The 15,975-nt window shown below is 36.0% G+C and overlaps 1 protein-coding gene across 1 annotated transcript; it reads left to right on the top strand.

The window, feature by feature from the left end:
* The first annotated feature begins 13,951 nt into the window (after positions 1-13,951).
* LOC125168407 (60S ribosomal protein L17-like) lies at positions 13,952-14,598 on the top strand. Its single transcript, XM_047863511.1, has one exon. It carries the CDS (start codon positions 14,007-14,009, stop codon positions 14,487-14,489), a length of 483 nt encoding a protein of 160 aa, XP_047719467.1. The 5' UTR covers positions 13,952-14,006; the 3' UTR covers positions 14,490-14,598.
* Positions 14,599-15,975: the final 1,377 nt, after the last annotated feature.

Below are 15,975 nucleotides of genomic sequence, written 5' to 3'. Positions count from 1 at the left end.
AAAAAAGCTGGATAATGCATTAAGAGAATAATAAAGGATGTCTAAATGGTATCTTCTACTTTATTGGATAAAATGCATAGAAATAGATTGTTGTCTTGAGTTGTACAAGGAAATTAAAGCACTTTATAAAAACGTGCTTATGTGCCACACATTGTAACACTTGAAAACAGAACAAAACCTGAACTCTTAGTACTTTGAATTGCTTCAATGCTTCTACTGGATATAACACATGGTATTAACTAGCACCAGCACTTACATGAAATGAATTCCCTTATTCTGTGTATTAACTCATGACAAAAGGCCCAAAGGTTTTCTCAGTAAAGTTGGGAAACCAGAAGACTGTTAATTATAGAGATGTGGTAGAGTGGTTACCAGTTAGGTTTAGCTGAACACCTCAGGCTTGAATGCCAGCGTTGGCCACTTACTCCCCTACAAAAGGAAATAGGATGATTTCAATGTATTTATCCTCCCTCTATTAAGTAGTCATGAAGACTCAATGAGATGATGAATTTAAAGCACTTAGCACAGAGTACTATGCTAAATGAAATGTCAAAGAAAAAAAGATACCATATGAACTCACTTACATGTAGAATCTAAAAAACAATCAAACAAACAAACAAACACCAGAAACAGACTCATAAATACAGACTAGTAACTCCCAGAGGAGAGGGAATAGGGGGATGGACAAATGGGTAAAGGAGATTAAGAAGTATAACCTTCCAGTATAAAATAAAGAAGTCACGGGGATTAAAAATATACGTAGGGAATATAGGTCAATGTAGTTGCAATAACATTGTACGGTGACAGATGGTAGCTATACTTATCATGGTGAGCACTGTGTAATGTATAGAATTGTTGAATCACTGTTGTACTTCTGAAATTAATATAACATTTGTCAACTCTAATAAAAATGGGGGGCACTCTGCACAGTACCTGTTGCATAAGTTCTCAAATGTCAGCTGGTCATAGTAGCTGTTGTAATTCCCATTGTATTGTAAAAACTATAAGACACAGAATTACAGGCCTTTGGAGACAAATTTCAGTTATGGATGACTTCATTTCTAGTATGGGTGAGGATTCTAAATCCACAGTCAGTATTGTTTGATAAACCGGAAAATAAAAGGATTAACACCTAATAGACCTTAGCATTCCTGAAAACTAGATTTACATCAAAGTTTAGGTGTTTGGTGTTGACTTTCATAAGAGTTTGTGTCTATTTATTTATTATTTTTTTTAATGTTTATTTTAGAGAGAGAGTGTGAGCAGGGGGGAGGGGCAGAGAGAGAAAGGGACACACAAAATCTGAAACAGACTCGAGGCTCTGAGCTATCAACAGAAAGCCTGATGCGGGGCTCGAACTCACAAACTATGAGATCACAACCTGCACCAACGTTGCATACTTAACTGACTGAGCCACCCAGGTGCCCCATAACAGTATGTATCTAAAGGAAAATACCACTCTTTCTAAAAGCCTAAGTAAACTTTAGTTATTATTTAATGAAATACAGCCTTTTATAGAGATAACTGCATCAATGGATCTTAGACATTCTCTAAAAAAAGCTCCATATAGGAAAACACTATTAGAGGTTAAAATAAAATAATAATTGAAAGATCTAATTAAAACTCCATATCTGAATATTAAGGAATTGTTTTTGGTTTTTGTTTTAATGGAGATATAATCCACACATAAATTTTACCCTTTGATTATGTACAATTCAGTTGTTTTTAATAGGCTCACAAAGTTGTGCAACCATCAACCACTCTATAATTCTGGAATTTTTTGGTTTTTTTGTTTTTGTTTTTTTTTTGAGAAAGAGGCAGACAGCAATCAGGGGAGGGACAGAGAGTGAGGGAGACAGAATCCCAAGCAGGCTCTGCACTGCCAGCACAGAGCCTGATGTGGGGCTTGAACTCACAAACCGTGAAATCATGACCAGAACTGAAGTCAAGAGTCGGATGCTTAACTGACAGAGCCACTCAGGACCCCCTATAATTCTGGAATATTTTTATCATTCTACAGAGGAACTCCATACCTATTAGCAACCACTCTCCAGAATGTACATATAGACACTGTTTATTTCTTAATGCATGGTAATAGTATTATGATTATTTTAAAGAGTTCTTATATTTTGTGATATATCCTAAGATAAAGGTAAAATTACATGGTATCTAGGAATTGTGCAAAATAATCCACAAGTGAAGATATAGTTAAGACAAGATTAACCATGTGCTAACAATTTTAATTCAAGATCATTATTTCTATTTTAGTATTTGTTTGAAACTCTCCATAATAAAAAAAAAATTTAAACAAATATAACACAAAAATTTCAGGTAAGAATTTTAACCAAATCTACCTAAGAAATACCTTTCTGATATAAGTCTTTAACACTAAAAATAATTAGAATAAGGACTCTCAACTACAAAAGATGAATAAAAATATTACATTCCCATGTCACATAAACATGAAACATTTTATCTTTAACTAGTTCTTATTCAATCTTTGTGCACCCTTTTATCAGTGTCTTTTGTAAGTCACATGCAGTTTTGGAAGTAGCATAATAATATAGGAAACTGTCAGTAGCATAAAGCTTCTCCATTCAGAGAACCATTGACTTTTGATTAGAGATATTTAGTCCATTTACACTTAATCACTGATGATTGAATTTAAATATACAATTTTCCTAATTTTTTATTTCACCTGTTATAGGTTCCCCTTTTTCTCCTTTCATACATTTTTTTAAAATCAAATATATTTTGGGGCGCCTGGGTGGCGCAGTCAGTTAAGCGTCCGACTTCAGCCAGGTCACGATCTCGCGGTCCGGGAGTTCGAGCCCCGCATCAGGCTCTGGGCTGATGGCTCAGAGCCTGGAGCCTGTTTCCAATTCTGTGTCTCCCTCTCTCGCTGCCCCTCCCCCGTTCATGCTCTGTCTCTCTCTGTCCCAAAAATAAATAAAAACGTTGAAAAAAAAATTTAAAAAAAAATCAAATCAAATACATTTTTATTATTCCACTTTTTTTCTCATTTGTTAGTTTTCCCTGTTCATTTAGCAGCAACCTTAGAGATTACAACATTCATCCCTAACTTACTGAGTTTAATGTAAATTAATTCATGTTACTATTTCCCAGATAATACAGAACTTTTGAACACTTTATCTCTATGTCTCTCCCACATTTTATACTAATGTTGACATGTATTTTATTTCTATTTTAAACCCCATAAGCCATTATTATTGTGGTGTATAGTCAATATTCCTGCAGATTTACCCACATATTTATCGTTTTTGTTCTTAATTTTTTCCTATATTTCTAGGCCTGTAAGATTATGTTCTATATTTCTTAAGTTTTTTAGTTTCTCTTTTAGTATAGGTTTCCTAGTGATGAACTATCTCATTTTTTATTTGAAATGTCTTTATATTTGACTTCATAATTGAAGAATATCTCTGATTCTTCAATGGGTATAGTTAATTTTTTAGCACCTTAAAGACGTAATTTTATTGTCTTTTGGATTTATTTAGGTCCCTGGATACTTTCATGATTTTCTCTGTGTCATTGGCTTTTAGTAATTTTACTATGATGTGTCTAAGCATGGTTTTCTTTATATTTATTCTGATTGTTCGAATCTGTGGTTTGACATGTTTAATCTCTTTGGAGAAATTTTCTACCAATATTTTTCAAATGCTTCTTCTGCCCCTTTCTTACTTTCCCTCTCTTTCTATCACAAGTATGTTAGACTTTCCACATGTCTTATGTCTTTTCTCTATTTTCTATCTTTTTTTTTTCCTCACCGTAGCTGAGTGTGGATTTATTTTTTAATATCTTTCAGATGAGCTATATCTAATCTGGTATTAAATCTATCAATTGTGTCCTTGATTTCACTTACTGTAACTTTCAATTCTAGTATTTCTATATGATACAGAAATGAATAAATCCAAGTTTTTGATGAAATTTCCCATATTTTTTTTTTTTATTTTTTATTTTTTTTTTAAAATTTTTTAACGTTTTATTTATTTTTGAGACAGGGAGAGACAGAGCATGAATAGGGGAGGGTCAGAGAGAGGGAGACACAGAATCTGAAACAGGCTCCAGGCTCTGAGCTGTCAGCACAGAGCCAGACGCGGGGCTCGAACTCACGGACCGCGAGATCATGACCTGAGCCGAAGTCAGCCGCTTAACCGACTGAGCCACCCAGGTGCCCCTGAAATTTCCCATATTTTAAAGTTTGCACCTGGTACCACCCAATCTCTGAATCACCAGTCTGTTTCTATTGTCTATTTTCTCCTTGGATCTCTGGGTAATGTTTTAATTCTCCAGAAAAGAGGTTTTTGTTTTGTTTTGTTTTGTTTTGTTTTGTTTTTTGTTATTTTTTTTTTAAGTCTCTGGCAGGTAACTAAACCTTCCCACCTTCACCCAATAAAGAACTAAGAAAATCAAAGTCGAATTTCATTCTTTGCAAAGCTGATATATTTCTGTTTCATCTTTCCTCCTAGGGTATGGTCCTTCAGGGGTCCCAATAGAAAGTCTCAAGTATTTACTAAAGCACCTTTACCTTCACAGGTCCTGAATTACAGTTTTTATTCTCTGCAACATAAAGAGATTGCTGACAATTCTGCTTGCTTTTTAGTTTCTTTGCAGCTACACTTTGCAAGCTGGCAAACACTCCAAGGAGAAACAGGTACAGAATATTGGATTCATGATATTTTTCCATTTCTCTGAGATCTTGGCCTCCCAACTCCTAGCTGACTTATCAGCCTCAAAATCCAATTTTGTCTCACCATGCCCCTAAGATTGTTAAAAGCTCTACTCAGTTTCTCAACCTCTCTCCTCAAGGCAACTATGAATCAACAGATACTTTGAGGAATAAAGCATCATAGAATGTCAAAACCCATTCAGTGTATTTCCCTTCTCTCTTGAATCCTGGCACCTCAATTCCTAGCTGACTTGGTAGTTCTCTGATTCTTTCAAGCATATTATTGTTTTTGTATTTTGTTGAGTTTTCTAGTTATTCTAGGCATGAGCAATGGATTGCTACAAACTATTCCTTTCAATCTAGAGACAGATCTTACATGTTTGGATGTAATAAAGTACATATATAAAACAATGGGATAAGGGGACAGGGGAACAAATGAAGAAAGACAGAGAAAGGGGGAGAATCTCTAGAAGGCTCCATGCTCAGCACAGAGTCCAACACGGGGCTCAATCTCATGACCCTGGGATCATAACGTGAGCTAAAATCAAGAGTTGGATGCTAAACCAACTGACTGAGCCACCCAGGTGCCCCGGTCCTTAACTCTTGATCTCAGGGGCTCTTTAATTTCTTCTTTTTTTTTTTTTAATTTTTAAATAGTTATTTATTTTTGAGAGAGAGAGACAGAGACAGAACACAAGCAGAGGAGGGGCAGAGAGAGAGAGGGAGACACAGAATCTGAAGTAGGCTCCAGGCTCTGAGCAGTCAGCACAGAGCCCGATGTGGGGCTTGAACTCATGAACTATGAGATCGTGACCTGAGCCAAAATCAGGTGCTTAACCCACTGAGTCACTCAGGTGCTCCTTTACTTTCTTAATTCTTAAAGACTGCAAAGAACATTTGTTTAGGTGGGTTAGATCTATTAACATTGACCATATTAGAAATTAAAACTATAATTCTAATTTTTTAAAAATATTTTAAGTGTTTATTAATTTTAAATAGCAATAATAAACTCATTGCAGATTAACAAGTAATTTTATGAAAAGAATCTACTTTCCATAACAAAAAAATTGGTAGAAGAGTGGCAATGTTGTTCATTTTTGCAAATCTCTTTAGTGTCTATATTAATAGGATAGAGCTGGATTGTCTGTTATCTGATTCTGTATTCAGTCTATTACCATATATTGTTTTGGTTGAAATATATGAAGAAAATGTAGCCTCACACACAGGTGAGGGTTAAAAAAAGTTTTCATTATCAAACAGATTTATTTAAAGTATTAATGTCTGCCTTAAAAATACATCTGCATTTGCCTGATACTGTGCATATGAATTTTGCTGTTGTTACTTTATATTTATTTATATAGATAAAAAGCAGAAGAGTGTTGTTTTATAGTCTTTTCAGATAATTGTGGATTTCCTTGACAGTATACCTACACTCAAAGAGGAACAGTTTCTTAAACATTAGTTGCAGTGTAAAATCTGAAATTATATCAATGAAAGTTTTTTACTTTGTCACATTTAAATCCAGTGGTCTATTTTGCACTTCAAGTGGATTTTTTACTCATGGATGATTTGTTAACATTAGGCACCAGTCATCTGAGAAATATTGGTTGACCAAACTATACAGACCATTTCAATGTTGAAATATTTCATTATATAAAGTTAAAAAGCACACTCATTAATATTACCATCATTCTTATCCTAGAAGTCTAACTACTGAGAATCTATCATATTTGTGGTGTCAGAAACATGCTTGTCAAAACTTGATTTGTATCAATGGCAATAAACACTGTCAATATGTTTTTTTGAGTAACAGGCTCACTTCTTTTTTCATTTTCAAGACAATATTTACCAAATAATCATAATTGAAAAACAATAGCTGTATGGTATTCTCTCAAGAATGGTATTCCATGAAATCAGTGGTCATTTCAGCCTGCAACCCAATAACATACATGTTTTTGATATCCAGCAAAACTGTTCTATGCATGTTACCATTTTTTACATACGTATATATGTATACAATACACATATAATCAATCCTCATTATTCACAGATTTTTATTTGTGAACTGCTTACTCACTAAAACTTATTTGTAACTCCAAAGTCAATACTTGTGCTGCTTTCATGGTCATTCAGACATGCACAGTGGGGTGAAAATTTGGGCCATCTGATGTACACATTCCCAGATGGGCAGGAACAAGGCAACACCTGTCTCAGCTGTCATAATGTAAACAGGTATCCTTTCACAGTCTATTTACTGCCATGTTTTTGCATTTTTATGTTTTTTGTTGGTGATTTTGCTGTTTGAAATGGCCTCAAGCATAAGGTGAAAAATCTCTGGTATTCCTTAGTACAAGAAGACTGTAACACGACTTATAAAACCAAAAAAGCAAAAAAAACTAACCAAACAAACATATGTGTTAGACAAGCTTCCTTCAAGCATGAGTTACAATTCTGTTTTCCATGTGTTCAATGTTAATGAGTCAGTAATACATATTAAATAAAGTGTCTTTAAACAGAAAACACATAAAACAAGTTTATATACTGATTGGTTGACAAAAATGTTGTGATGAGAGACTCACAGGAATCTAATACTGGATTTCCCCTAAGGGCAATGGCACAGTGTTCACTAACTCATCTTTATAATAACTTTATAGAATACAATTATGGCAAATAATGAGCATGAACTATATATACATCTGCATATACATATACATGTGTATAATATACATTATATACATGTATATATGTATACATACATGTGTAGTTGTAAAGACTAATGATTACTAAAGAGGATTTGGTGCCACTGCCTCCATTGGCTCTAAGGGACCAGTTTTTATACCATTACTTTTGTACCATCAGTACGAAAGGCAAATGCTACAGAAAATAACATCTTAGTATCGTTATGAAAATATTGTGATATTCTCCAAGGGTTAAAAAAAAAAGTTTTCATTATCAAACAGATTTATTTAAAATATTAATGTCTGCCTTAAAAATACATCTGCATTTGCCTGATACTGTGCATATGAATTTTGCTGTTGTTACTTTTTATACATCCATGGAAATAGTTTCCAAATGCTTTAAACATTGCCAATTCCTCAGGATCGTAATAATAATTTGACAACAAATACTTACAAAATATTCATGCCTTTTCTTTTTTTATTTGTTAGGTTTTTTTTTTTTGTTAATTCCCATAATATTATTAACTGCTCTTATGGTATCTCTGAATTACATTTTTGAGATAAATATTAAAGAGTTTATAGATTACCCATTTACACATTTTAAGGCAGAAGATGATTATATCCAGGGACAGACTTGAGATAGTTATAAATGGAAGAGATAAACTTGGTTTGAGGTGATGGCAAAATAAAATTGTTAAAGGGAAGAGAGACATTTTTTATTTTTAAATTACAGATATTATTGCCCAAAGGGAGGGACAGACAAATAGGTCACTTATATTGCTTTCATGTCTAAAGTATAATTTCATGGGAGAAAAAGAAAAAGGATTATGATTTGTAAACAAAAGGGAAAGGATAGGTAATATGAATGGATAAAAGAGAAGATAAAGTGGAAATATGGATTAAAAGTGAAGAAAGATTGAGAAATTAAAAACAGACACATGTTTAGGACACAATTGTACAGGAGACCATCTTTCAATAAATCCTATCATTCCAGCCTGGTGGAGACTATTCTCTTACCCCTTCCTCATGTACTAGTAATTTTCTAAGGCTATTAAGGATGGGATTTGAATCTTTGAGGAGACGAGGCTGCAAAAACACTGGACTGAGTTGATATTGCCCCTTGTAGGGCTCACAGAGTGCTCTTCAAGACTAAATAACCCAGACTATGGGAAAGGCACTTATAGCCATAGAATGCATGAATGTTCATTCTTTCAATTATCCTGTAAAAATACTAATTATAGGGGCGCCTGGGTGACTCAGTCAGTTAAGCATCCGACTTCGGCTCAGGTCATGATCTCGCGGTCCGTGAGTTCCAGCCCCAGTGTCGGGCTCTGTGCTGACAGCTCAGAACCTGGAGCCTGTTTCAGATTCTGTGTCCCCCTCTCTCTCTGACCCTCCCCTGTTCATGCTGTCTCTCCCTGTCTCAAAAATAATAAATAAACGTTCAAAAAAATTACTAATTATAGAGGAATTAAGGAAATTTCATCTTCTCTCTTTGAAGTTTTAAAGAGAGAGAGAAAAAAAAAAGAAGGAACAGTGGGGCATCAATTTGACCTTGACTCTGCAGCCCAAAGTTTCAGTTTCCCAATCATGGGAAATAAACTAGCTCTGGCCACACGGACTTGAGCCAAGCACAAGTCAAGGACACATGCTGGCTAATGGTAGACTGTGCAGTTGTTACTCTCTGGGTATTTTCCAAATTCCTTCAGTTACTGCTAAACACTTAGTATAAATTTGCCTCGGTTGTATGGGGTTGGGGGTGGGAGGTAGGAGGGTCTAAGCCCACAGTTAACGCAGAAGACAGTAGGCCCTCTCTTAAGCTTGAGAAATGATAGCAGCAGCAGTCTACTAGGTAGACTCAGTAGAACCATGATACGTTGAGGGCCACCAGCATCACAGCCAGTGATGTAGCTGTTTGGGAAGAAGGACAGCATGGCAGAACCTAAAGACTTATTTCTGAGTAGGAGGCCTGGGTGGCTCAGTCCGTTAAGCGTCTGACTCTTGATTTCTGCTCAGCTCATGATCTCACATTTCGTGGGCTGAGCACCATGTCGGGCCCTGCACTAATGATGTGGAGCTGGTTTGGGATTCTCTCTTTCTCCTTCTCTCTCTGCCCCTCCCCCACTCGAGCTCACTCTCTCTCTGTCTCTCAAAATAAATAAGTAAACTTAAGAAAATCATTAAAAAAGATGTATTTCTTCATAAATGCGGAAAAAGATGCAGGCTTTTTGAGAATTAATTTTAAGCAGCAAAGCAAGTAGGGGATCATGTTACATAAAAGCTATTAACTTCCTTAGTAGCTCTAGGGTCAGCAGGTTAAAAGACAAACTTGGGCTAAATTTTAATGTTTATGTTTCCTACAAATTGTCTTTTAATTAGTGTTTTGAGACTTTCCTCTGAAATCAGCAAGTGATACAAGAAAGAGGGGTCTCTTATTTGTTACGGAAACATTGCCTATTGCTTAGTTCACTATTCTACCCCTTCTACGGGACTTGCCCTAGAGGATGTTTCCCATTAATATCTTGGCTTTGTCCTTTCTCTACTAGTTTTACTAAAGCCAGGATTAGTCTAGCCCAGTATAACACACAACCCTGTGTGAAATTGTAACTTTATTTCTCCAACTTTGAAAATGGCTAACAGCCCTTATCAGCAAATAAACACCTCCTACTGCAGACAAGTAAAGTGATTGAGAAACCCATAAAAAGCCGAGGAAACAAAGCCCAATGAAGTTAAAACAAATTTCGGTGCTAGGTCTCCATTGATCTCAACAGTAAATACAAAAAGCAAACATGTTTATCGGCCCTCTTTTGATTATAAGTCAGTATTATTGCACTGTTTTCACATCTACTAGTACCTTCTTAGTTGGAATCTTCCAGTAAAACACTCAAAATGGGCATTTTTAGAGAGAGAGAGAGGCACAACTACTCAGATTCTAATTCGTAAAGTTGTGGGTTTTCTAGGGCTTACTTAGAATTATACCATACATGTGAATAGTAGAGTTCTAAAAACCAAACTCCAGCTTTATAAAACACATGTTTAAATTTTGTTGGATAAAGAAAATTGGCATCTTCAAATTGGAACAAAATATTTAGAATGCTCTTTCAAGAAATAACAGTCTAGTTAAATATAACTAATGAAATAGAGCACAAAGACTCATTCTTATAATGTGATCACGTATTAAACTGCATTTCTATACCTGGCAGCAACAAAAAGTTTGAAAAAAATCATTTACCCTGAAAAAGAGAACACTTGTGATCATGATTGCTAATCATCAAATACTGTAAAACCCAGTAGCTAGAAAGTTTATACTTGATCTATGTAATCTCAAAGGTCTGAATTTAGATACTATCAGCAAAACCTATAGAGAGAAATATTTTGTCTAGAGACAAGTGAGGGTCCAAGTGTAGGATGAGCCTGAACTCACCTCCTACCCAGACACACCAAATCTACACTTAGATATAGCACAATTCCCCCTGCAGAAGAACGGAGGATTGATTGAACAGTCTGCACAACAGATGCTAGAGGGGCCACATAGAGAAGGGTGGGAGAGACAGAGACATGGTAATGAGAGGAACACAATCTCTCATGCAAGGACCTAAAGTAGGGAGGGATGTCACTGAGCCCATGCACAGAGTCACCCACCCTGGGCCCAGTGAAAACAACAGTGGTTTAAGGAGCAACTAGACTATAAGTGAAGGAAATCCATTTACTAGCCCTAGAATGCCTGCCAAATGGGTTGAGAACTGCTGGAACTCTCTCCAGGGTCAGAGGCCCCAGCCAGCACAATATTTTATTTTCCATCCACCCTGATAATGTCAGCAAGAGCAGGACCCAGATGTGCTAGCTGGTCAGTTAGGGCCATCCCAGTATGCTCCAGGCCCCTCATCTGCCCCAACTCAACTGTCCCACCAAGGAAGCCCCGGCACAGTGTGCTCCAAGACTCCCCTGCTTGCACCTCACCCAGCCATTCCATCAAGGCAACCCCAGTGCAGTGTGCCTCAAGACTCCCCAGCCTACACCTACTCCAACTCCAACTGTCCCATCATGGTGGCCCTGGCACAGCCACTGGCCCACACCCACTCCAGATGTCCTGTCACAATGGTCCTAGGACTGAATGCCCCCAAACACCAGAGCTAGGAACCGCTCTAGCTCCAGCCATCCAGTCAAGGTAGCTTGCATGTGGAGTGCCTGGGGACCCCACCAGCCCACATCTGCACCAGCTAGCTGGTCTGCCAAAGCCTCCAGGTACATCCAATCTACACAGGGAATAGTCCTACACAAGGCTACTTCTTCAAGACCAGAAGATGTAGCTCTCCCACCTAATGGATAGAAACAAACAGAAAGTCAAATAAAATGTGGAGACAGGGAAATATGTTCCAGACAAAAGAACAAGATAAAACCCAAGGGGAAGAGGGACCCAATGAAATGGAGAAAAATAATTTACCTGATAAAGAGTTAAAATTAATGGCCATCAAGATCTACCAAACTCAGGAGGAGAAGAATGGAAGAACAGAGTGAGAACCTCAACAGAGTTAGAAAATATAATAAAAAAAACAATTATAACTAAAGAACCCAATAATAAAAATTAAAAAGACACTATGAGGAATTAATAGCAGATTAGATGATTCAGGACAGATCAACTTTGTGGAAGACAGAAGAGTGGAAATCAGCCAATCAGAAGAACAAAACAAAACAAAATGTTTTTAAATTAGGATAGTTTAAGGAAAATCTGGGACAACATGAAGTGTGCTGATATTCATATTACAGAGATCCCAGAAGGAGAAGAGAGAGAGAGACCAAAAAAAAAAAAAAAACCTATGAAGAAATAATGGCTGATAATTCCCTTAACCTGGAGAAGAAAACAGACATACAGGTCCAGGGAATGTAAAATTTCAACTAAGATGAACTCAAAAATATCCACACCTAGACATACTATAAACTAAAATGGCAAAATTTAAAGAGAGAATCTTAAAGGCAGCAAGAGAAAAACAATCATATACAAGGGAAATCCCATAAGACTATCAGGTGATTTTTCTGAAGAAACTTTGCAGACCAGAAGGGAGTGGCAGGATATATTTAAAGTGTTGAAAAGGAAAAACTTACAATGAAGAATACTCTGCCTGGAAAGGTTATCATTTGGAATTGAAGGAGAGATAAGAGTTTCCAGATAAACAAAATCTAAAGAAATTAATCACCAGTAAACTGGCCTTACAAGAAATATTAAAGGGTTGGTCTTCTTTAAGCAGAAAAAAAAAAAAGGCCTTAACCAGAAACAAGAAAATATATTAAGGAAAGAATCTCACTGGTAAAGGCAAGTATATAGTAAAGGCAGTGGACCAGGCACTTAAAAAGCTAGTTAGAATATAGTAAAATCAACTATAACTACAGTAAGTAGTTAAGGGATACACAAAAAGATGTAAAATGTGATCTCAAAACACAACGTGGTGGTGGGGGGGTGGATAGAAATGTAGTGTTTTTAGAATGCATTTGAACTTAAACAACTGTCACCTTAAAATAGACTGCAAAATATATAGGTCAATATATATAAACCTTACAGTAACTAAAACCCAAAACCCTATATTAGATACACAAAATAATAAAGAGAAAGGAACCCAAACACTAAAGAAAACCACCAAACCACTAGAGATGAAGAGAAGAAAAACAATAAAAGACAACAGAGAAGAATTACAAAAAGAATCAGAAAACAATTAACAAAATGGCAATAAGTACATATCTATCAATAGTTACTTTAAGTATAAATGCACTAAATGTTCCAAGGAAAAGACACAGGGTGGCTGAATGGATAAAAATACAAGATCCTTTTATATTCTGTGTACAAAAGACTCACTTGAGATCTAAAGACATACACAGGAGTGCTTGGGTGACTCAATCAGTTAAGTGTCAGACTCTTGATTTTGGCTCAGGTCATGGTTCATGATTCATGATTCATGGTTAATGAGGTTGAGTTCCATGAAGACAGCATGGAGCCTGCTTGAGATTCTCTCTCTCTCTCCCTCTCTGTCCCCAATCTTTGCTCTCTTTCTCTCTCTCAAAATAAATAAACAAACAAACATGAAAAAAAACTTAAACAAAAACACACACTGAAAGTGAAGGGATGGAGAAAGATACCCCATGCAAATGGAAACAAAAAGAAAACTGAAGTAACAATACTACTTAAGACAAAATAGACTTTAATTTTTTTTTAATTTTTTAAAGTTTAATTTATTTATTATGAGAGACAGACAAGGAAAGCAGGCGGGGGGGGGGGGGGGAGGTGCAGAGAGAGAGGTAGAGAGAGAGAGTCCCAAGAAGGCTCTGCACTGTCAGCATGGAGCCTAATGCAGGGCTCAAACTAACAACCTATGAGATCATGACCTGAGCCAAATCAAGAGCCATATGATTAACCAACTGAGCCACCCAGGCACCCCTAAGACAAAATAGAGTTTAAAGAAGACTGTAAGAAAATATAAGAAAGGGCATTACATAATAGTGAAAGGATCAACCCAAGAATAGGAAATAGCATTCATAAATATTTATGGACCCAACACAGGATAATCTAAATATATAAAGCAAATATTGAAATTCTCCCAGGAGCCACCACTCTTCCTCTTCCCGTAAGCGGCCTGAGGTGATCTCTGAAAATGGTTCGCTATTCACTTGACCCGGAAAACCCGACAAAATCATGCAAATCAAGAGGTTCAAATCTTCGTGTTCACTTTAAGAACACACGGGAAACTGCCCAGGCCATCAGGGGTATGCATATCCGAAAAGCCACCAAGTATCTGAAAGATGTCACTTTGCAGAAGCAATGTGTGCCATTCCAACGCTACAATGGTGGAGTTGGTAGGTGTGCCCAGGCCAAACAGTGGGGCTGGACACAGGGTCGGTGGCCCAAAAAGAGTGCCGAATTTTTACTGCACATGCTCAAAAATGCAGAGAGTAATGCTGAACTTAAGGGTTTAGTTGTAGATTCTCTGGTCATTGAGCACATCCAGGTGAACAAAGCCCCCAAAATGCGGCGTAGAACTTACAGAGCTCATGGTCGGATTAACCCATACATGAGCTCTCCCTGCCACATTGAGATGATCCTTACTGAAAAAGAGCAGATTTTTCCTAAACCATAAGAGGAGGTTGCACAGAAGAAAAAGATATCCCAGAAGAAACTGAAGAAACAAAAGCTTATGGCCCGGGAGTAAATTCTGCATGAAATACATGCAAATAAAAGTAAAAACAGAAAAAAATAAATAAATAAAAATAAAAATAAAGCAAATATTAACAGACATAAAGGGAGACATTGACAGCAATACAATAATAGTAGGATAATTTAATACTACACTATCAATGGATAGATCATTCAGACAGAAAATAATGATACATTGGCCTTAAGGGACATTAAACTGGATGGACTTATTAGACATATATAGAACACTTAATCCCAAAACTGCACAATAACTGTCTTTTCAAATGCACATAAAACATCTTCTAGGAGAAATCAAATGTTAGTCCACAAAACAAGGTTCAAAAAATTCAAGAAGATAAGAATCATATCAAGAATCTTTTCTAACCACAATGATATGAAACTGGAAATCAATTACAAGAAGAAACTAGGATAACACAAACATATGGAAAATAAACAATATCCTACTAAAAACCAAGGAGTTGATGAATAAATCAAAGAAAAGATAAAAAATACCTGGCAAGAAATGAAAATGCAAACAGAACTTTCCAAAATCTATAGGACACAGCAAAAGCAGTTCTAAGAGGAACATTCATAGTGACATAAGCTTACTTCAAGAAACAAGATAAATCTCAAATAAACAATCTTACTTTACACATAAAGGAACTAGAAAAAGAAAAAAAAAACAAATTCCAAAGTTAGTGGAAGGAAGAAAATAAAAAGGTCAGAGTGGAAATAAACAAAATAGAGACTAAAAGAAACAATAGAAAACATCAATGAATCTAAAGCTAGTTTGCTGAAAATACAAACAAAACCAATAAACTTCTAGCCAGATTCATCAAGAACAAAAGAGAAAGAGAGAAGGATCCAAAATAAAATTAGAAATCAAAGAGGAGAAGTTACAACTGATACCCTAGCTATATACAAAGGATCATAAGAAACTACTCTGAACAATCATTTGCCAACAAGTTGGTAAACCTAGAAAAAATAAATTTCTAGAAATACTCAACCTTCCAAGACTGAATCACAAAGAAATAGAAAATCTGAATAGACCTATTACAAGTAATAAAATTGAAACAGTAATTTAAAAACTCCCCCAAACCAAAATTCAGGACAAGATTGATTGACAGGTGAATTCTACGTGTCACATAACCTTCCCACATTATACCAAAAAATTGAAGAGGAAAGAATGCTTCCAAACTCATTTTAGAAGGCCAGACTTACTCTGATGCCAAAAACAGACATACCCCCACACACATACACATACACACATACACACACGCACACACACACACACACACGCACACACACACAAATTTAAAAAAAAAAAAAGGAAAATGAGGGAAAAAATAAAATTACAGGCCAATATCCCTCATGAACATAGATGCAAAAATTCAGAAAAAATATTAGGAAACTGAATTTCACAATACATT

Source organism: Prionailurus viverrinus, chromosome A1 (genome assembly GCF_022837055.1).
Source record: "Prionailurus viverrinus isolate Anna chromosome A1, UM_Priviv_1.0, whole genome shotgun sequence".
NCBI classification, from domain to species: domain Eukaryota; kingdom Metazoa; phylum Chordata; class Mammalia; order Carnivora; family Felidae; genus Prionailurus; species Prionailurus viverrinus.
The sequence above is the reverse complement of the archived record's forward strand: the minus strand, read 5'-3'. Positions and strand labels throughout refer to the sequence as shown.